Raw genomic sequence first — 20,582 nt, forward strand, 5'->3', positions numbered from 1 at the left:
AGAGCTGACTCCTTGAAGTGAACGACGCGAGCCGGCTCCTTATCGCAAGCCGTCACGTGGGGTTTTTTTTTCTTTCTTTCTCTCACCCTCTCTCTCGCACTTTTTTTCTGCTTCACTCAGCACGGGAGCCTTGTGCTTTACGCTGGGCAGAGGGGGGAGGGGCGGTAGTTACACTGAGTAGCACAGGAACAGAGCGGGAGGGAGAGAGAGAGAGCCAGGGACAACAACGTCACATTAGTAAGGTATAGTAATCATCCACAACTATTTTCAGTTGCAGATGATAAAGGACTCAGAAAGTTTATTCATGCGGGCCCATATGACAGAGAATGTGCATCTTCTTTTTGTTTTCATATTTTAATTTATATTTAATTGTGTTGTGGTTTGTAGTGTTTTGTGTTGTTTCATTTTAAATTTGTTTAAAAAGAAAAAGCTGAAAATTTAAATAGTTAAAAGTTGAAATGTGAATAGTTGATTTTTGTATTATATGATTTATTTATTACATTTTATGTGGAGTGAATAAATAAAAGTATATTTACGGTGGCCCCTAGTGACAAAGCACGTACAAACTCCAAAACACGTAAAAACTCCGAAGCACATAAAAACTCAAAACACGTACAAAAGAACAACAGAAGTGCTCCAGGATGCTGGGCGCAGTGTTGAGCTTTTGTTACCTAGTGGCTACACAAGCCAGCAAGTACCAACGACCGGATTTGGTGTGTGGTAGTAACAGGTAAATGAACTTTTTTTTAAATTATTTGACTATATACGAGTGCCTGTGTATAAATACACAAACAATACACACATGCTTTCAATTGTGTAATTTAAGTGATCTAGTAGCTCTGCTTTGGAAGTTCAGTTCATGCTAGAAATGTGTTTTGGAGTTTGTACTGTTTTGTCTCTAGGGGCCACCGCATATATTTATATATAAACATATATAAATAAAACCACTTTTTTTTTACGTTAGTAATTCCTTTTGTGCATAATTTTATATTATTGTTAATAATAAATTAATTAAAGCAACAAAACAACCCGATGAGCCGGTCGGAGCCGAAAGAGCCGACTCTTTTTAGTGAGCCGAACCGAAGGGTCTCTAAAAAGAGCCTGAAATCCCATCACTAAGTGTTATCACAGTAAAGAGATTGTTTTTGAAGTAGGAAATGGCTTAACAGGCACAAGAAGAGGCGTGGTTGTAATTCCATATGTGCACGTATATTTAAAAAAAAAATAACTATTCATATTGTTAATTTTTTTTTTAATTTTTAAAAGCATCTAATATCTCTCTAATATTAATTAAATTAATTTTTTTTCTTTATTAAGTAATTTATTTTTCATTTTAAAATTAGTGTCGACCCATTAAGGTAGCGCACAGTCGTTAAAAGCACCATTTAATTGGCGACACCTGCAGTTTGGGGGGTGTGCTTGAAACTCCGGAGTGAAATATTTGTAATTTTTCTTTTTTTCTTTTTTTTTTTAATTCACATCAACTTTAAACTTTTAAAACACTAAGTGGTTGAGGAGGCTGTCGCAACTTCGGGCCTTAAAACTAAAAACTTAGTGGCGCAAGAGCCACTTCAGAGGAAATTTGGCTAACGCTAGCTAAACGCTAGCTAAGCTGGTTGAAAAATAACACTGAACACCAACACATAGCATTTACAAGAGGCTGGAATTAGTGGTACAGTTTGCATCTAAACTCAAAAATGGTAAGTGTTTATTACATAAGTGATTTTAAGCCAACAGAAAAATAGCCAGCTATTTTATTTATTTTTTTAAACCACTGTTGGTCATTAGTAAGCTAATGTTATTGCGAGAAGCTTGGAAGTATGGTAGAGAAACTCTGTCCGGTCAATATCTCATCCGGAAAAACTACCTCACCTTTGAGTTTACACATTTAGGCATTTTTAGTGGAAAGTATTTATGACCGCAATTTGAGCCCATAGAAAGACGCAACAGTGTTTGACTTTGTAATTTAACAGCGGGAGATCATGAAGAGTGTGAGCCACCTGCAGGCCAGCCAGCTGCTCCATAACAAGTTCATCGTGGTGTTGGGAGACTCCAGTGAGTAGCTGGCTGACAAAATTAATGAATCGGTATTTACATTATCTTGTGCATTTATACTTAAGGTGTTCTTGTTTGCCCAACGTTGACTGTTTTGTGAATAAACTGTATGTACCGTTCACATCCACTTCATTAGGTTCAGTTTGGTAGTGCTGGAATTAATACCCGTTTACCTTCATAAATAACATAAGCTAGTTCTTCATGACATTTGTTCAAGTTCAAATAATGGCATCAGACACGCAGATTTGTGTGTGGCATCTTTATTATACAAGAGTGTTCACTGTGATCATAGGGATGAACATGGTCAGTAACTACACTCAGGTACGTTGCAGTGTATTTGCAAATATGTGTAATTTAATGGGGCAGATGAGTGCTTTACCACAACCAGGTTAAATTGTTCACCCAATCCAGGATGGATCCATGTTTTCATGTTGTTAACCCTATGAAAACTCAATGTTCTAAGCCCTAAATTCTGACCCTATTCAATGTATCCTGTGCCCCAGTGTCAACTGTTGTCATCAAGACATTTTTATCCAGAAGTCTTGTATATATTTTTCCCTTTCTAAACCATTCTCTGGCTCAAATTGATGGTAGTAATCAAGTTCAGTTTATCAGCAATTTCTAAAATGCTAAAACCAGCCCATTTTCTGCTAAGTGATGAATTAAATATTAAGTGCACTTGGAAAGGTGTGCCCAATGAAAGCACAGCTATCGAATCTGTATAATGTAATGTACTAATCTATGGGGACTACTTCTAATCTATCATTTTATTTCTTCCTCAGTTCAGCGGGCAGTGTACAAGGATCTTGTTCTGCTGGTACAAAAAGAGAAATATCTTTCCTTGAGACAACTGCGGAGCAAGGCAAGGGTTAACATTTACCAGTTTTATACACTGATACAAAAAAGCGTGCAGGGTGTATAATCATGTGCATGCTACCAGTTAAAACCTCAGCTAACTTATGCAATATAAAGTTTGTAATCATGCCACTGGTGTCATTTAAATTGTAATGTAAAAAAATGGGTGTATTTGAATGACGTGCTTTATATCTGTTCACCTCTTCGTTTGTGTTGTCCTCACACTTGTAACCTACTTCTTTAGGGTGAGATGAGCTTCGAACAGGACTGCCTGGTGGAAGGGGGCTGTCTGGGTCAAATGCACAACGGCACAGAGTACAAGGAAGTTCGACAGTTTCAGTCCGCCCACCATCTGGTCCGTTTTTACTTCGTGACGCGTATCTATTCTCGCTACATGAAGAGCATCCTGGAGGACTTCCGCCATGGTTTGAAACCAGATCTGGTTTTTGTTAACTCCTGTGTTTGGGATATTTCAAGGTGAGTATATTGCGTAACTATTAATAAGGCTGTTGATTTGATTTCATTAAAGAGATAATGTGAGATGAGTCAGAAGTGAGAGTGATGGAGTTTTTGTGTGTGCATCTATCAGTTCAGAAGAATCATAGCACAACTTTTTGTTTTCCCAATTGAATTCCTCCCACTGTAGTGATTTTTGTTCTTCCTGTTTATGTCTGCACTGGGTGTTCTAGATACAGTTGCAGCTGGGTTGATGACTACAAGGAGAACCTTCATAGGTTCTTCGACGAGCTGCGTGAGGCTCTGCCAGAGGAAACGCTGGTTGTGTGGAACCTCACCATGCCCTTAGGAGAGAGGATCAAAGGCGGTTTCCTGGTGCCTGAGGTCTGTTAGCAAGTCCCATTTATATTATGATTTAACACTAATCTGATTGTGTTAAACACATTGCATATCAAAAGTCTCTTGTCATCTGGGGAAAGCTGATCTAAAAAATTTGCATAAGCCTTGTGCCTGTAGTGGATAATGTGATACCACTGTCCTCTCAGCCAAGTGCTTTTAGAGGCTGAGTAACAGCAGAAATCGAATAGCATTAACATCTGAAACCCCAAGGGTCATTTCTATTTGAAATGACATGCCCAAAATTAATAGTATATTGGGTATGTCAGTATTTCTTTGTTTATTCAGAGTTGTAATTGCAATCTTGGTATCAAAATAAAGCTTTTGAGACTTCATCAGAGGTGTAACTATTACAGCAGATGCTACTGTGTCAAAGGAAGTGGGGATGCCTACATTTCTTTTATAAATTTTAATAAATATATTATGGTGCGATCTGTAGTTTTTTTTTAAATACTTACCGTACTTTATAGGTTTATTGCTCTGCATTATTTTATTTTTTATTTTATTTTACCATCTTCTGTTTTGAGCCTTAAAGCTTTGCCTTCCCCCTTATTTGCCTCAGATTGAGCACAAGGCACCCCAGTTGCGCTACGATGTGATTGAAGCCAACTTCTACAGTGGAACTCTGGCCGATGCCTATGGGATGGATGTGTTGGACCTCCATTTCCAGTTCAGATTCTCACTGCACCATCGAATGAAGGACGGAGTCCACTGGAACGCAGTTGCTCATCGCAAGATAACTTCTCTTCTGTTACAGCACGCTGCAGAGGCCTGGGGTGTGATATTGCCCTGTCCTGTGACTGTCTATGGTGAGAGGAAGTCAGGAGTCACACATACATGCAGAAAAATATTTTCCACTTCTAGGATAAAATGTGGTTTGTTGGTGTCTAAGCTTTCTGCAGGGTTTGAACTTCACCTTTTTTCTCGCTTTTTTTGGGTGTAGATCACACGGAGGTTGCTGAGGAACAGCCAACCTATAACAGTGCTCCAAAACACACAAGTAAGACGTTTATGCAAACTTTGCAGAGACCTTGAACACAGACTTATTGTTTACAAAGTTTGGATAATGACCATATTATTACTGAGAATCGCATAGTAAGAAGCAACAGCAACTTAAAGCCCTGACAACATGTATGTGGGTACTTTAGTGGACGTGGCTTTTTACCCCTCAGCCATAAAAGGCTTAAGAGGCACTGTCATCACCAGAAGAACAACTTCTGTATTTATGCGTGGGCAAGTTAAGCAGATTTCTCTATGGTTAGGGTTGTATCATCGCACATTGTTTTGGCAAGTTCTTGACATCACTTCAGGGCGTCTTGTGTGTTTTTATGTGGGCGTAGATATTTTTCAAGATGAATGCAGAAAAACCTGTCTCAAAAAATACCCATGTTATGTGCAGATGTAGCTTGACAGTTTTAATTTTTGCAGGAGCTTCTCATGCTGTTTTATTAGTGTGTCAAAGTACTAGTAATGTCCTACCAGTTATTAGAAATGGGAAAGACTGCTACTCATTCCCGGTCTTTAAGGTGTTTCTGCCAGGGAGAAACTGTTGCAGTAGATTTTATCAGTGTTGATGTAGGTTGATACAAAACGAATATCTAAAAAAACAATCAAAGGAATGACTGCAGACTGAATGCATCAATACACAGAATGCTCCTTTTAAAAGTGACCCTTTTTCTGCTGTCTCTGTTTCACAGACTGGCGCTTGTCAGAGATACCTTACAATGGCTGCCGGGCAGAGTTCTTCAGCGATTCACTCCCCACTAACTACTTTAACTTTGAAAACCCAGGGCCACAGACGTGTCACCTAGAATCTGCTGGAACTCAGAGAGCTGCACTCCCACCAAAACCTCACCACAGAAATCAGTACAGAGAGACTAGAAATGGTAAGTGTGCATACACTGGAATGTGGACATACTTGTAATGGAATGAAAAGATGGGGACACGCATGCTGGAATTCACTCTGCTGTCAAAATATTTGCTTTAAAACTCAGGTATCGATGTATTTTGATTAGTTGCTGATTAGCTTTTTCACTGTGCAAAGATGTGATAACTTGAAGCTGCCATGTCGGCTCCAGATATAACATGTCCTGTGTCCTGCAGGTTTTGACTACAGGCCTCTGCACCGCTTTGAGCCCTACCAGGAGTACAATCATCAGCATGTGATGAGAAGCAGGCACGCCAGACACCACTATGCCCCATACACCCAACACAGACCCTTTTACTATGGCTACAATGGCGGCTACTACTGAATAGGTGTTTTACAAGCGGCAGACGCGTCCAAATTCTATTCGTCGAGTTATCTTTTCTGTATCATCAGGACATTTTTCAGTCCTGTGTTTTACATCTACTAATAAGAAGCATTTTTTTTGTACATATACAATAGTTTACCCTTATTACACATTTTCTTAGTTTTCTAAATTCAATCTTTCTGTCACCAACAAGACATTTTAAATTTCAGATTTCAAAGTTTGTATTTTGTGCTCTAAAGTTAAAATTAAAGTGTTATTGCTAAAATGTGTATCATTATTCTTTTTGTCTCTTCACATTTCTCACAGGTTGGATATAGTATAGATTTGGTGGGGGGGTTAAACCCTGAACACTTATATTAACCTTTGGTAGTACCTAAAAAACGTACCCCTTATGAAGACCTAGAGCCAAAAATCGACCACGCCATAAAAAGTGCTATAAAAAGATTATACATTAATATTTTATTCCACTTTAAATTAGCCAATCTTTTAGACCTACTTCTCCTTGAAATATTCATGTCAAGTTTTAATTACATTTTGCGGATTTTAACCCTTTATATCCCGGTTTTGTCACATGAGCGCACGGCCGTTTTTGGCGAAAAAAATGAAAAAATTAAATATTTTCCATAAAATACATTTGAAAGTTATATTTTATTGTACTTTTAATTAGGCCTTTGGATGGACCAAAGATTGGCACCAACAGTCATTTCGATCGCCTTTTATTTCTTTTGCAGGAGCGCATTTCATAAAATGCACACACTATCGGTCCCAATCGACCACGCCCAAAAAAGTGCTATAAAAAATGTATAAAATAATATTTTATTCCACTTTAAATTAGCCAATCTTTTAGACCTACTTCTCCTTGAAATATTCATGTCAAGTTTTAATTACATTTCGCGGATTTTAACCCTTTATATCCCGGTTTCGTCACATGAGCGCACTGCTTTTTTTTGCCCCAAAAAACATAAAACTTGAATATTTTCCAAAAAAAACATTTGAGGTAATATTCAATTGTTATTATAATTAGGCCTTTAGATGGACTAAAGATTGGCACCAACAGTCATTTCGATCGCCTTTTTTTTTTTTTTTTTTTTTTTTTTTTTTTTCCAGGACCAGAAAATGGTCTCCAGGCGGCAAATGCTCCTCCTCTAGGCCGAAATAAGTGCATTCTTGCCAGGGTAAGTCGCGACGATTACCGGGGCACGATCACCGGGGACTCATTTTTGCAGCACACACATCCGATACCACGTGACAACAAATACGTCATTTCCTGTTGACTAAAAAAAAAAAAAAAGCACCCTCATACGGTCCTAGGGGCCGAAAATGGTCCCGCCCGATCAGCGGGCGAAGCCGCTGCTGCACGCCGGAAATGAGGCTTCATTCCCCGCAGGTCTGTCTAAGCAGCCCGCTGTTTCCAGCCCCGGGTCAAATGTGGAGCAAGGGCGCCACCCGGTGGACAAATAAAAAAATTACAATTCTAAGGCCTCTTGTCCAAAACAAAAACGAAACCTAAGCCGTCACCCAGATGTTAACGGTAAAAATTCTGCAGTGAAAAAAATAGCGTTTATAATGGGTTTCAATGGGGCGATTTATGGCTCTAGGATCTCATGTGGATGGCGGTAGCTTAGCTTAGCTTAGCCACTTTAAGCTAATCGAATAAACGGAGACGGCAATTCTAAAGAAAAAAGAAAAAAAAAAAAAAAAAAAAAGGGTTGGAAGGTTTGGCTATATTCTATTCAACACAGTGAAAATGGCCTAATATTAAAAAACGCTGTGGATGATAAATGGCCGTAGGTACTACCAAGGGTTAACAGCTATAGTTAATGTGGTTGTGTCTGCAAAACTCCTTTGAATAATGTTTCACACACTTTTTTTGCGCTGAGATACTTTAAGTTAATGAGGTTGAAACCAAAATGAGCAGACAAACTGTCAGCTGGCACTTTATCATATTAGTGAAAGTTTACACTGGAATATCAGCTTACAAGTATAAACGTAAACATACATTTGAGTATTTCTTGCTCAGAATTGGGCTGCTATCTTTTATTGTCTGACTTGCACAAATACAAAACATACAAAGGAACAAACTATCAGTCATTGCAAATGCAGTAAAAATTGTGTTGTAGTCCTTCCCATTTGCACAGAGTGAACATTGGTACAGAAACTTCTTCAATAATGAAATCATGACACCTTAGTGACATTCGGGACTCTTGAAATCCAGAAAAACAATCACTTTTATAAAGACACTTCTCTGGGTCGATAATATTAGTGCTATAAGTGGAAACAGTTTCCTGAGAAAAGTGAAAACGACAAATAGGAGGAATGCTGAAGTGTTAGCTGGAATAAGAAGGTACTCTGCTGTGTAATCCTACTGCTCTAAACCATGAGGAGACTGTGCACTTGCTGCAACTGCTGCTTTGATAGGACGAGACGGTGGACTTGTTCCTGTCCACGGGTGCATGGAATCGCAACACGGCCAATGAATACAGTGTCTCCCTGCTTCTCTTCCTTGGCCTAGGAAACAAAAAATATGCACATGATATATATTTTCCACTGCTGTATAACATGAATCATTTATATTCTTTTATACTACTATAGTAATACCTTAGTAAAAGAGGTGACTGGGAATGTGGCAAAGTCAGAAGAAGCCTTTGCTCCAGGCTGATATGAGACCACATGTTCGGCTACCTCACCCTGAAACAGGAGACTTGGTCAGACTGCTTGTTTTTGCACTGCTGTCAGATAACAAGACAACATAAGGATTGTGTAATAGAAACTATTTTTTGAAGCGGCACCTTGAGTTTATCCAGAGCATCACTGAGGTTCTGCAGACGAGCTGTCTGCTCCAGGAGCTGAGCGCTTGCACTAACTGTAAGAAATGGAGGAGTTATAAAATAATTGCTCAATGCATTTAGCAAACTCACAAAAGCCTTCTTCAGAATATGAAAATACTTAAAACCTCTGTGTCCACATACCTGCCGTCTTTCCAGTGATGTCCACCACTTTAACCTCGGCACTCAGCTTGAGCAAGGTTGCCAGCAGCTGGTCAGTCCTTCTGTATATCCCTGTGTTTAGTCCCTCTGGAGGCATGGAGCTTTCTTTAGACACTTGTGGGAGTTTAGGAGGGCGGAGCGGCGGCAGGGAGGCTAGCTGGGCTCTCATTTTCTCTGCCTGTAAGTTTATGTAGTTTATTATTATAGTTTTGTTTTGATATAAATACACACACACAGTCATAAAAAGTATCTGCCCTATTTTTTTTAATTCCTTTTTTTGCATATTTGTTAAAAATGTTTCAGATTATCAAACAAGGTAATATTAGACAAAGAAATTGGGTTGTTTTTTTGTTTTTGTTTTTTAAAAACATAAAAAATGTAATTTAAAAACATTTTGTTTATACTCTGGTTATTTTTGTCTTTTATTACCATTTACTTGATGATCTGAAACATTTAAGCGTGACAAATATACAAAAAAATGATGAAATCGAGACGGCTTCTGTAAATTCACACACATACACACGCTTGAATCTAGCATACCTTGAGTCTGTTGTTTTCATTCTGAAGGTGTTTAATACCCAGCCTCTGGGCCTCAATCTGCTGCCTGAGGAGAGGAGAGTCCACCACCTGCATTGGCCCTCCCATAGAGGGAGGCAGACCTGATGGGGAAAAATAAAATGATTGTGGAAACAACGACACCTTGTGGTTCTCCTTAGATGGTGCCGATTCGCCTCACTTTCATTTAGTTAAAATCTGACTAAAGTCTGGTAGGAAAAGTTTCACTGTAATAGAACATACTCAATTTTTTGCAAGACTTCTTATAAAATCCAGTTAATTGCAATTGCTTTTCTCTGGATAGAACAATTACATGTGACATTAATATAAACCACCATCAAATATAAAACACCATCAATTCAGCTGCTGAGAAGAAATGAGCATAAATAAGAAGTGGGAACTTCACCTCCTGCTGATCCCTGAACGATGGAGGCAATTCCTGAGGCAGGTGGACCTCTCAGGCCTTCAATGGTCATCTTTGACTGGTTACTGAGTCGTTGTTTCAGCTCTGCCTTCTCAGCCTCCAGCTGGTCAATATCAGCCTGCAGAGCATCCATTGTCTCCTCAAACTCCCTGGAGAAGAGTAACGGGGAGGGTCAAATGAGGAAAACACCGCCATAATAAAGAAAATGGAGAGGAAAATTTCATTGTTTATTAATCCTACTTTTCTTTCTTCTTCAACAGGGCAAGGTTCTCATCTAGTTTGGTCTGAATCTTCTCCACACGTTCATCAGCATCTTTGGTGGAGGTGTCCAGCTTCTTCTCCAAGAGGCTGAGGCGGACATGGGCCTCACTCAGCTCCTCACCCTGAGATAAAAAGGAGATACAGTGCCATGCTTGTTATACCTGTCGGTCCAGTTTTCATCTTTCCAGTCCCTTTCACTTCGAAGTGGCAGGTCCTTTTGCACAACCTTTCTTCAGCATGTTACCTTAATCTTGAGAGACTTCTTGAGCTCCTTGATGACCGTTTCTCTGTCTTCTAGTTTGACTCCCAGACCTTCGGCGTCAGTCATTTCTGCCCTGACTGTGGCTGCTCTCATTTCCACTGGAAGAGTCTAATTGGTGAAGTGAGAATTAGTCTGAAAAGTTCCAAACTGGGGACTTCATGTGAAATGAGTACTGTGAAACTGTTCAACCACACAAATACCTTTCCCTGTGGTTTTTCAGCATCATACTCTCCTTCCTGCATGGCTGTAGCCATCTTGTTCATGGTGGTGATGACAGAGCTGCAAGACTGCCGCAGTAACTCTGGGCCATTTACACCATGGGAGCCATATACCTTAGAGAACAGAAAGCAGATGGTGATAATAGCAAGAGATTAAATCAACAGTGCTTAATACACAACCTATGTTGTGCAAAATGCTCAGAACACAAGATCAAACATCTGATGTGCTAAGCGTGCCAATTAACTAGAACTATAAGTCCTTACATTTCCCCCCCCCAAAAAAAGAGGAGGTTTTGCCTTTTAAAGAGGACTGAGCAGCTGTTAAATGTGAAAGTACCTGCTCCACAACCTTGCAGGCAATATCCTCCAGTTTAAGAGCATTGAGACCTTCCTGTTCTCCCAGCGAAGGAACCATCTGAGCTCCAGCTGCAGCTACCTCTTGAAGTACCGCAACCACACGAGTCAACTGACGCCTGCACTCGGTCAGCGTCTCTGAAACCTGCCATATGAGGAGAGACATGTCAGGCGTACAGCTGTAATTATACAGATCCCAATCAGCAATGGTGCGTTAGTTTGTATGCCATGTTTCCATACCTCTGGTCCAAAACGGAGAGCAGCGGGGACTCCAGCTACATCTGTTCCGGGCATGCGACGGCGGATCTTCTTACAAAACTGTCTGATATCAGAACACGAGGTGTCCAGGTCCTTCAGAAGAACTGCTAAACCAGAGCTCTCCTGTCCTGATGACAGGAAGGCGCGCAGACGAGCTACCTCCACTACCATACAGTCCAAGGCACTCTGAGTAAACTGGAGGTGAAAAGGCGGCATGTGTCATTTAAAAGGAAAACCCGACACTTCTTTTTCCTTACAGATTTATACATTTTGGACATATTAAAAAAACATTTTTTATAATAGTGTTATTTCTGGTTTATAGCCCTGCATTACAAGTGAAACCGTATAAATCTTTTTAACTTTGCTAAACATGCTTGATGTACCTTAATGTGATCAGCCAGCTGCACTGTGCAGTCTTCAGTGTGATCTGCCAGATGGACACTATACAGTTGCTGGAAGACAATATAACAGATACTTGATATAATGAACATGTTATAAACTCACTGACATCTACAGTTACACAGTTTATACGACAACTGAAATTTCCAGTTGTGACGTTTTAATGTAAAACACATCCCTGCGTTACCTGATAGTACTTGATGGCCTTAGTGAGAGGTTCCACCTGAACGGTCTCATCCAGCTGATCTTTATGAAGCAGGTCTATGAAATAATCCAGAGAGCGTTCATGGAAACTCATTTCAGAGTAAAGGGTTCCCATGCGCTTAAAAACGTCCACGCTGCAGGTGTTCAGAGCCCTAAACGAGTGCAGGGAAAAAGGAAAAGAGTAAAACACATCGACCCAGTGATGAAGGTATGTTCACCTATTTTATTCCTGCATCTTTATTGGTAAAGCTGCGATATTTACTGTTCATATTTATGCAGGGTGGCCTGCAGCAGGCTGAGGGAGTAAACCAGTCCTGAAGCGAAACTGCGCTGTTCTCCCGGAGGACCTCTCAGCCCTGTTCCCTGCACCGGGTTCCCGTTCAAGTCAAACTTCTCCTGTGCCTGTTTACTGATGAGTTCAGCCTTCGGACGAGGAGATATCGACCACATACAGACACAGCCGAGTAAGGATTTGGGAAAGCTCTTTGAAAAACGTACTACAACCAGGTAATTCTAAAATCGAGCACAAGAATTCAAACCTGTCATGTGTCTGCCTCATACCTTGCAGATGAGCCTGGGAATAAGCAGGAGAACCAGAATGCAGTCATGGTCCCCACCATGGCGAAGGAAGGAGTCAGGCATGAAGGAGGTGAGGAGGGACACCTGTCTGTTCGACTGAGCTACTTCCATTTTCCTCAGCTCCATCTCAATGGCCTGGAGACAAAGAGTGAGGTTAGTTGTTTAAATAAAGAAAACCAACAGCACTGGCACCGAGGTTGTATGTCACCATGGAGCTCTCTTACCTTGGCGTAAGCCTTGGTCTCTGCAAACTTGATCTTAAAGTCAAACAGCTCAGCAGGTGGCTGCTGAACTTGTTCTGCATTTGCATTCTGCTGACTGATCAGCTCCCTGTTGGCCTCCTAATGCACAAAACAAACCTTTTACAGCATCAGGACAATAGAACTGCAGGCCTGCAGAATTACCCCTCCATCCACCTACCTGAAGTGAGCCAGTGAGTTCTCTGTATTTGTTGATGGTCTGCTGGTAATCAGCTACAGTCTCCTGGGCAGCTTCCACCCTTTTGTCTGCCTCTCTGACCTTTGCCCCACTCAGATCGAGCTGTTCCCTCAGCTCCATCTCTGTTTCTCTGGCATTCTCCTGGAGCTCATCATTCATCTCATTGATGGCTTCCTGTTAATGCAAAAAGAAAAAGAAAAAAAAAAAAGTGGTAGGTCTGCTATAAATATCTCATTCAAACCTTTTCCTCACACCTTTGTCCTGGATGTGTCATGTTGGAGATTTAAGGAGTGTCAGTTGTATTCTATTAGATCTATTATAAATACATCAGCACTGACCAGATCAGTCACGGTTTCTCTCAGCTCTCTGACTTTCTCCTCAAGGTCGAGGTTCCTCTCCGTCAGGGTCTCCACCATCTCCTCTGAGCCCAGAGCAGCATCCACCTGGTACACACACACACACAGGTCTTTAGTTTCCACAAATAAGTCTCACAATTTCTCTCACAATTTTTCAGATTAAGGACACGCATCTTTGCTGTCAATGACTAGTCTCAATAAATATTTTTTACCATGTATTATGAGCTACTGTGAACCTAAATAAACCATTGCCTTTCTGTATTTATGTATACATCCTTTACCTGTTCCTTCAGTTCATCGATTGTGGCCTCTGCCTGCTTGACCTCTTCCTGCAGTTTTTCTTTCTGAGTCCTCAGAGTCTCCAGCTCCACGTTCTTCTTCTCCGTCTGCTTCTGAAGCTTCACGTGTTCCTGTTTCTCCGAAGCAGACAGATCTCTCATCCTGAGGAGGAACCAGAAAGAAGGATTTTATTTGTTTTTTTAGGACTTGTCTTCTCTTACTGCTTTTTTACGAGTTAAGACAGGTTAATGTGATTTCTTTTTTTTTAATTTATCTGTACGCAGTGTAACAAAGAGCAGGCAAATACCTTCATTTAAAAAGGTATTTGCTACTGACCTGACCAGCGCCTCCTTGAGTCTGCTGTTCTGCTCCTCCAGCTGCTTGACCTGGTAACTGGAGGCAGCTCCATCTGAGCCTGCAGCAGGAAACAGTGCACAGAAAGGACAGCACTTGATGAGAAGTGAGCAGAAATGAGATGGATACAAAATACATAAGAAGACCTTGTGGATGACTTGAATAGCAGTGGTTATTATAAACATGCTGCTTTTTTTTTCCCCAAACGCACCTTTCTCTGAAATCTCATGCCTAAGGATCTCCAGGTCCATTGACAGCTCCTCCACTTTCTCTTTCAGGCTATCCACCTCAACCTGGAGCGATTCTGCTCTCTCTTCTGCCATCTCTTTGTCCAGCGTGGCCATCTCTATGGCATCTGCCGTGTCAGACATCTCCTCCATGTAGCGCTCCTTGGCCTCCTGTGCCTCCCTGGCTTCCTGTGAAGTAAGAAGGTATAAATAAAGCATTAAACTGGCAAGCCTGATGAGTTGAGAGGTTGTTCTTTCATTCCCAAAACCTTGAGAAAAAAAAAAGACATCACACTGTAGCACCGATGACTATTTAAGTTCATCCATTCCAGTCTACCTTCTTGGCCTCTTTGAGTTGTTTCTGCAGCTCGGCCTGCTGCTCCTGCATCTTGTTCTTCCACTCCTGAAGCTGCTCCAACTGGATCTTGTGTTTCTCCAGTTCCTTAAGCTTGGCTTTGTCTTCTGTTCGCTTCATCTTCAAAGTCTCCAGTTTCTCCTCCAGGTCCTTGACTTGAGCTCGCAGTGATTCCTCCTCCTATGACGTGATTAGAGGCAAGACGGGACCAACAAAATGAATCCATTAACTGAACCTCATCTACTTCCCTAGACTCTACTTTTGAAAAGGGGACCGAAAAAAGCAAAACATTAATCAAGTCCCACCACTAAAATCCCAGACGCATGATGTATAACATATACGATGTTACTCCAAATTCCTTTGCAAAGAATTTTTCATTTTATTTTATTGAAGGGAAAGGGAGGGAGAAAGAGAGAGATTCCTACAGTTCAACCATTTCCCGTAGAGACAGTGATGTAAGGATGTTTCTTTAAGTGCCTCAAAGTAAACCATGCGTCATCCCCAGAAAATTCCCCGTGAGGACATTTGAAAACCATGGATAAGTATCGAGAAGGTCTGCTGAGGATAAGTTTTCCCCCCCGATGTTGTTAGTAAACACATGCCAGGCATCATCAGCATGCATGTAGCCATTAAGAAACTCTACCTGCTTGGATATGGCAGGTTCCACCTGGTTATAATAAGATGGATGAAATATAACAAAAATCAATTTAATCATAAATAAGAAATAAAATTTAAAAAATTAAAAATGGAGATGAGATGAGCTGACAGAACTGAGAGGATTGAACATGAACCTCAGTAAAGTTCTTTCCTTTCTCTAAGAAGAGCCTCTTCTTTAGGTTAATGGCCTACCTTGCTCGGAGTAGCTGGAACAGAAGCAGCTGCTGCTGCTGCAGGTGACCCGCTGGGCTGAGGTATCACAGGGGCGCCCAGAGCACCCTGCTGGGAGGACAGGCCCGCCTCACTGACATCACCAGACAGAGAGGATGCGAGACTCTCACGAGACGCCTGTTGACGAAAGCAGATTATGAACGGACTGTGACGAGCGGGAGAAGTTTAAAAATAAAACAGGCAAAAACAGAAGAAGAGGTGTGCTGTAAAGCATCGGCAAACAATCCAACTATCAAAACAGGAGTTTGGACCACAGTGAACAAGAACCTTCAATAAACCCAGTGGACGTTGGAAGATTCATCTGTGAAATGAATGTGATACAATGATTACCAAATATAATCACCTCCCAGTGTCCCTTACATGAGACACCACCCTGCAAGTATACACCTGTGCCATAATGTCAGTAATGTGCTTCACCCCGCTCCCTGTGAGGTGTCAGCTGAAGCTCTATGACACGACGGAGCGTACCCTGAGCGACAGGCTGGAGCGGCTGGAGGGACGGACCAGTAGGGAGGGGAGGGAGGTAGCTGATGTGAGACGTGGTGTTTTCCACTGCCACGGTGTGATCATAGAAACTGTGTCAGAGCAGTTACTTAAACTAAATGCAGGTTAGACTGAAGATGAATAACGAAAGCTTTTAGTACTACCCCTTAATGTTATCATACACAACCAGGTTAGTGATATTAACATCCTGTTTTTAGTCTGCCCCTCCTGAGTCAACGAAAGATCACACACCTCAAGTAACTATTACTCATACAATTCTTTCAATGTTAAGTATTTCATAAGGAGAAATCTGCTTCTTATGGTCCCAGAGTCTACTGTTCAAACATTAAAATAATCAAACTTTTCAGAATTAACTCATGTATTTGCATTCCATTTGTCCTCTCCACTCTGCTGTAGGCGAGCTCACCTTTGCCGAGCGGCGGGCAGAGGACTGGAGGAGATGCGTGCACGCACACACGCGCACACACACACACACACACATATACACACATCCAGTGGTAAGGCAAGATAAGAGATTAGAAGCACGTAAGAAGCATTTGCTGTTAGTTTTGTATTCACAGATCATTACTTTAATACAGCATATGGTCAAAAGCACTGGGCCATGAATCTTTGAATTCAGGTGTATTAACTCAAGTCCCCAGCCATGCAGCCTGCCTTTACAAGCATTTATGAAGGAATGGGTCGTTCTAAAGCACTTGCTGAATTTTAGCGTATACTGTAACAGGGTGCCACCACTGCAACAAGTCAGTCTGTGAAATTTCTTCCCTCGAAAATCTGCAAAAACTGGAAATGTTCTGAAATTAACTTCAGCAACTCAGTCATAGCTTGGCACACCACCAAAGTTAAGGAGCAGGCGAGCCAAGTGCTGAGACACACAGTGCATAAAAGCCACAAACTATCTACCGACTCTAAAACTGCAAGGTTCCAAACTTTCTCTGGCATCAACATCAAACTGGGTTTCCACAGTTTCCATGGTCGAGCAGCTGCTGTCGGTGTAATGTGTAGGTGGCCCAGTACTTTTGTCCACATAGTGTAGCTGCATGCACCATTTAAAATCATCAAGAGCAAAGTTAATCTTGAGAGATCACAGGGACACAAAAAAACTGAGATCATGCAACAATGTAAAACTGAAAAAAAAGAATTCATTGAATTATGACACAAAGAGAACTGACATGAACAGCATCAGGAGAACCTGAAACTGTCACCGTGTTGTCGTCTACGCATGTACACGAAATGCCTTCACCAGAATAAAAAAAAAAAAAAAAGCTTAATGAAAGTAAAGTGGGGAAACCAAAAGAGAATGCACTGAAAATGGCACCTATCACAAGTTATGTCTTTATGACCCATGCAAATGTCAACAGATAAAGAGCTTAAGTGCAAAAAGATGAACTGCTGCATTAGCACGAGTATAACGCAGACCAAGCAAACGTGCTGAATTTAAATATAGCTCTACCTTTTTAATGCTCGCTGGTTGCTGAAAGAGGTATCCAGAAAAACAAAACATGAGAATTCAGCCCAGCAGCTGAGAGCCGAAACAAACAACATGGCATCATAAAGGAGGAAAAAAACCAAAACTAAAAAACAACAACAAACGGCTGGTCTGCAACGAATGTCACAACTAGTGGGGTCAAACTGATCACATTTTAATAACAACTCTCACAATTAAAATTTTAAATTTAGGGGTTATTTGGATGTTTGTTTAATCCAAAGTACATGCACCAATATTAAAAACCAAGTAACCGACTTGTCGCATTTTTACTTAATTGACAAATTAAAAAAAGTGAGATCAAAAATGTGTTTGCCTACCTGTTTGCTTGTTTTGGGAGTTTCAGGGATGTCTAGAAAAAAATAATTAAATAATTTATTGCACACTCTTGTTATCAATACTTTGCATTATATTTTAGAAACGTGAGTATCAGTTGTGGTCCTTGCTCACCTTTTTGCTTAAGTGTCTTTGCTGTTCCAGACTCAGGGGTATCTGGTGAGGTGGCACTGGAGCCATCTTCTACCACCTGGATCTGTACAATGGAACAAAAGTGTGTAATCAGGACAACATTCGAAAAAACACAAACAAATTACAAAGCTTGATTTTGAATAATGAACAAATACGGACAGAAAACAGAAGAAAAGTTGAGAATAAAAGATGTCAGTCTGCCACATTTGTACATTTATTATGTCATCTGCCTGTTTGGATCTTTACAATTCAGTGCTGATGCCATAACACCATCATCAGTTCCTCTTGTGCCCACTAACCTGGGACTGCCTGACGAATATGCCGTGATTTTCCTCACAGGTGAAGTAGCGTTTGCCCTGCACGGTGCCATCGTTCTTGCCTTTCGGCTCATCCAGTATGACACCCACCCATTTCCCAGAAGCAAAGAGGGTAGCGCCAATGTAGGCAACAGTGCCGCGCTGACCCTTTCCTGTCACCTCGACTATAGAGCCAATCTGGGAGACAAAAAGTGGATAAAAATTCTTTGAGTTATAAGCCATGTTATTCCTTCCTTTGTTATGTCTGCATAGAAAAAGGACCCACCTTTGGAGGTTTACTACTCTCCACTGTTCCTGTGCTGCTCATTCTGCTGATCAGTGGGCTGGTCAGCTGAAGATACAGGTAAAGAGAAAGAGGTGAAAGGGTGGATAAACAATAATAAATAAGGAGTACAATGGGGGGAAGGAAAGAGACAATAAATAAGGAAGCCAAAGTTATGAAACACTAGAGAATTTATTGTTTATATTTAAGAATTCCAAAGTACCATCATTCTCCTCGCTTTAGCCTTTAACATCAAGTCTTAGGAATCGAAAATATTCAATGACAAAACAGCCCTGAGGCTGCACAGCAAAGAAGCATACTTGCAGCCAGTCATATGGTGCGGACTACAATAAACAAGCAAGTATCTCTGCCTTGCTCAGACAAAGGCACACATTGAAGACAAACTGGGACTGTGGTAAGAGTCTAATCCTTTTATAGAGATGTACAAGCATGTGAATCCATGCTATCTTAGTTTGAACCACAGGGCAGGATAAATCAGAAGAGGTTTAATATTTCTGGGACAGAGGATTATACTCACTAAAACAAGACGGCGAATGAAAATAATTCACCTACCGATTCATTGGTTTTAGACAGACAGACCTTTTAAAAATCTACTTATGTGGTAAATATTAAGACAATAATGTTATTCTCATCGACAGGTCTGTCTATACTTTTTTATAAATTACTAAAAATACATATCAACTCTGATGAAGCCAATAGATGTGGATGGATCGCACATCGACATTATGGTGAGTCTCTCAAATCCTTACTCCTTAGCATTATAGTGCAATAATTCACTGTTACTTTTCAAATTGGTTAATCAAAAATTATCACTGTCGTATTAATTTCAGCATTATTTGCTGTTAAGTACTCATGTTACTCACCCTGGGAGTGTAAGAGTGACGTCTGTTCAAAGCCATAATTAAAGGTTAATACGGTTTCACTGCAGCCGAAAGAAGACTCAACTTTTTCTCTACTTCCCCATGCTCTCCTCTTTTTCAGAGAGAGGGGAGGATAACACAAGAGTGCGATTACAGGGAGGGATCACAAAACGTCACAGCTGATTTGAACTGAGAGATGGAGGGTAATATTTAATCAGCTGAGACTTTGATGTTGGTTACTTTAAGGACCCATTCAAACAGCTATGAGATCAACTCTTCATTAATCTGATTTACTGCAGCTAAATGTACATGACATTCAAGTGAGACGTATGAAAACACACAAAAAGGTCGGTTTTATTACTTTTAGCCATTATTCCCATTCATTTCACATAATATCAACCCATGGTATTTGCAAGACTAGTACATGCTAACAATAAACAAGTTAAAGATTGGGGTGGGTCACAGGTGACACACACAGGCTAACGATTACTTCCGGTCGAACTGTTGCTCAGAGGGTCGAATACTAAATAAGCTACTTTACAGGTTTATTTAAACTAAGAAGCAACAAGTCTGATACGCACTTGCAAAAAGTAAATGCATCCAAAGAAAGTCAAAGGCTTGAGCCAAAACAATAATGACAAAGTACTCAATGACTCAATGGGGACAAATGTCCCGACACACAATGATGCTAATTCTACTTTAATGTTGACTCTTTACACCAAACCACTTTTAAATGCTATCTATGTACCACGTCGTAACAAATTATTTAGAACAGCTTTACAAAGCCCTATACTCTGACTAGCCAAAACGGTTTGAAACATTAGCAACAGGCTAAAGTCCGAGAGAAAGGCGCTGTTAAACAGCTAACATGACACAGGTGTATTTTGTAATGCAACTCACCTGATATATGCAGATTCCTGTCTTTAAATTAAGCCTTTTGATGTATTCATGCAAATAATAATCCTCTGGTGTTTTTGGATAAATAGTTTACGGATCCGGCGAGCTTTTCCGTTTTTGACAGGTCACTTCCGGCAACCTGACAGACTAAAAGAAGAAGAAATGGGAGAAATAGCGCCCCTCGTGGCTGGTAAATTCTGTTTGCAATGAAAACACCCAGTTTATGCGGTTACGAAAAAACACGGTACAATACAAGAATGGGATTTGCTGTTGGTTTACTGAGATTTCAATTAAAAAATGTGGCGGTTAAAAACCACATCATCACATTTTACAGGGGAGGCAAATAAGTAGTCAG

The 20,582-nt window shown here is 40.7% G+C and overlaps 2 protein-coding genes across 10 annotated transcripts; one reads left to right on the forward strand and one right to left on the reverse strand.

Moving 5' to 3' along the window:
* Positions 1–1,355: 1,355 nt before the first annotated feature.
* On the forward strand, positions 1,356–6,283 carry LOC146715169 (PC-esterase domain-containing protein 1A-like). 4 transcript variants are annotated; one of them, XM_085451581.1, is made up of 9 exons: positions 1,361–1,700; positions 1,974–2,055; positions 2,838–2,917; positions 3,155–3,387; positions 3,600–3,750; positions 4,325–4,571; positions 4,706–4,762; positions 5,460–5,648; positions 5,866–6,283. In XM_085451581.1, exons 1-9 carry the CDS (start codon positions 1,698–1,700, stop codon positions 6,012–6,014), a joined length of 1,191 nt encoding a protein of 396 aa, XP_085307707.1. In that variant the 5' UTR covers positions 1,361–1,697; the 3' UTR covers positions 6,015–6,283. The 4 variants fall into 4 exon arrangements, with proteins under 4 accessions (XP_085307708.1, XP_085307707.1, XP_085307709.1 ...); XM_085451583.1 differs by lacking the exon at positions 1,361–1,700 and adding an exon at positions 2,348–2,376 and having other exon boundaries at positions 2,010–2,055; XM_085451582.1 differs by lacking the exon at positions 4,706–4,762 and having other exon boundaries at positions 1,356–1,700.
* Positions 6,284–7,938: 1,655 nt separating this feature from the next.
* Positions 7,939–20,388, reverse strand: LOC146715170 (dynactin subunit 1-like). 6 transcript variants are annotated; one of them, XM_085451591.1, is made up of 32 exons: positions 20,231–20,300; positions 18,453–18,518; positions 18,170–18,364; positions 17,853–17,934; positions 17,723–17,754; positions 17,370–17,390; positions 16,323–16,346; positions 15,881–15,964; positions 15,374–15,529; positions 15,168–15,191; positions 14,507–14,704; positions 14,154–14,358; positions 13,925–14,003; positions 13,591–13,750; positions 13,292–13,396; positions 12,936–13,127; positions 12,740–12,856; positions 12,498–12,650; positions 12,199–12,359; positions 11,920–12,088; positions 11,717–11,785; positions 11,316–11,528; positions 11,059–11,220; positions 10,704–10,835; positions 10,486–10,611; positions 10,221–10,363; positions 9,963–10,129; positions 9,542–9,660; positions 8,984–9,179; positions 8,804–8,877; positions 8,613–8,702; positions 7,939–8,522 (listed from the first exon to the last, which is right to left on the reverse strand). In XM_085451591.1, exons 2-32 carry the CDS (start codon positions 18,492–18,494, stop codon positions 8,385–8,387), a joined length of 3,828 nt encoding a protein of 1,275 aa, XP_085307717.1. In that variant the 5' UTR covers positions 18,495–18,518; positions 20,231–20,300; the 3' UTR covers positions 7,939–8,384. The 6 variants fall into 6 exon arrangements, with proteins under 6 accessions (XP_085307717.1, XP_085307711.1, XP_085307713.1 ...); XM_085451585.1 differs by lacking the exon at positions 15,881–15,964 and having other exon boundaries at positions 20,231–20,388; XM_085451587.1 differs by lacking the exons at positions 15,881–15,964; positions 16,323–16,346 and having other exon boundaries at positions 20,231–20,388.
* Positions 20,389–20,582: the final 194 nt, after the last annotated feature.

This window comes from Copadichromis virginalis, linkage group LG3 (genome assembly GCF_057382275.1).
Source record: "Copadichromis virginalis isolate Kocher_CV1m ecotype Utaka linkage group LG3, C_Virginalis_male_GT1.1, whole genome shotgun sequence".
Classification (NCBI taxonomy): domain Eukaryota; kingdom Metazoa; phylum Chordata; class Actinopteri; order Cichliformes; family Cichlidae; genus Copadichromis; species Copadichromis virginalis.

Excerpts from the sequence above, each read along its gene's own strand:
- LOC146715169 (XM_085451581.1), top strand. Across the intron at positions 3,388-3,599 it reads TGTGTTTGGGATATTTCAAG|ATACAGTTGCAGCTGGGTTG; the intron begins GTGAGTATATTG and ends TGGGTGTTCTAG. Across the intron at positions 4,763-5,459 it reads CAGTGCTCCAAAACACACAA|ACTGGCGCTTGTCAGAGATA; the intron begins GTAAGACGTTTA and ends TCTGTTTCACAG.
- LOC146715170 (XM_085451591.1), bottom strand. The coding sequence starts at position 18,494 with ATGAGCAGCACAGGAACAGTGGAGAGTAGTAAACCTCCAAAG. Across the intron at positions 15,192-15,373 it reads TTCCAGCTACTCCGAGCAAG|GTGGAACCTGCCATATCCAA; the intron begins GTAGGCCATTAA and ends TATTATAACCAG. Across the intron at positions 14,359-14,506 it reads AACTCAAAGAGGCCAAGAAG|GAAGCCAGGGAGGCACAGGA; the intron begins GTAGACTGGAAT and ends CTTACTTCACAG.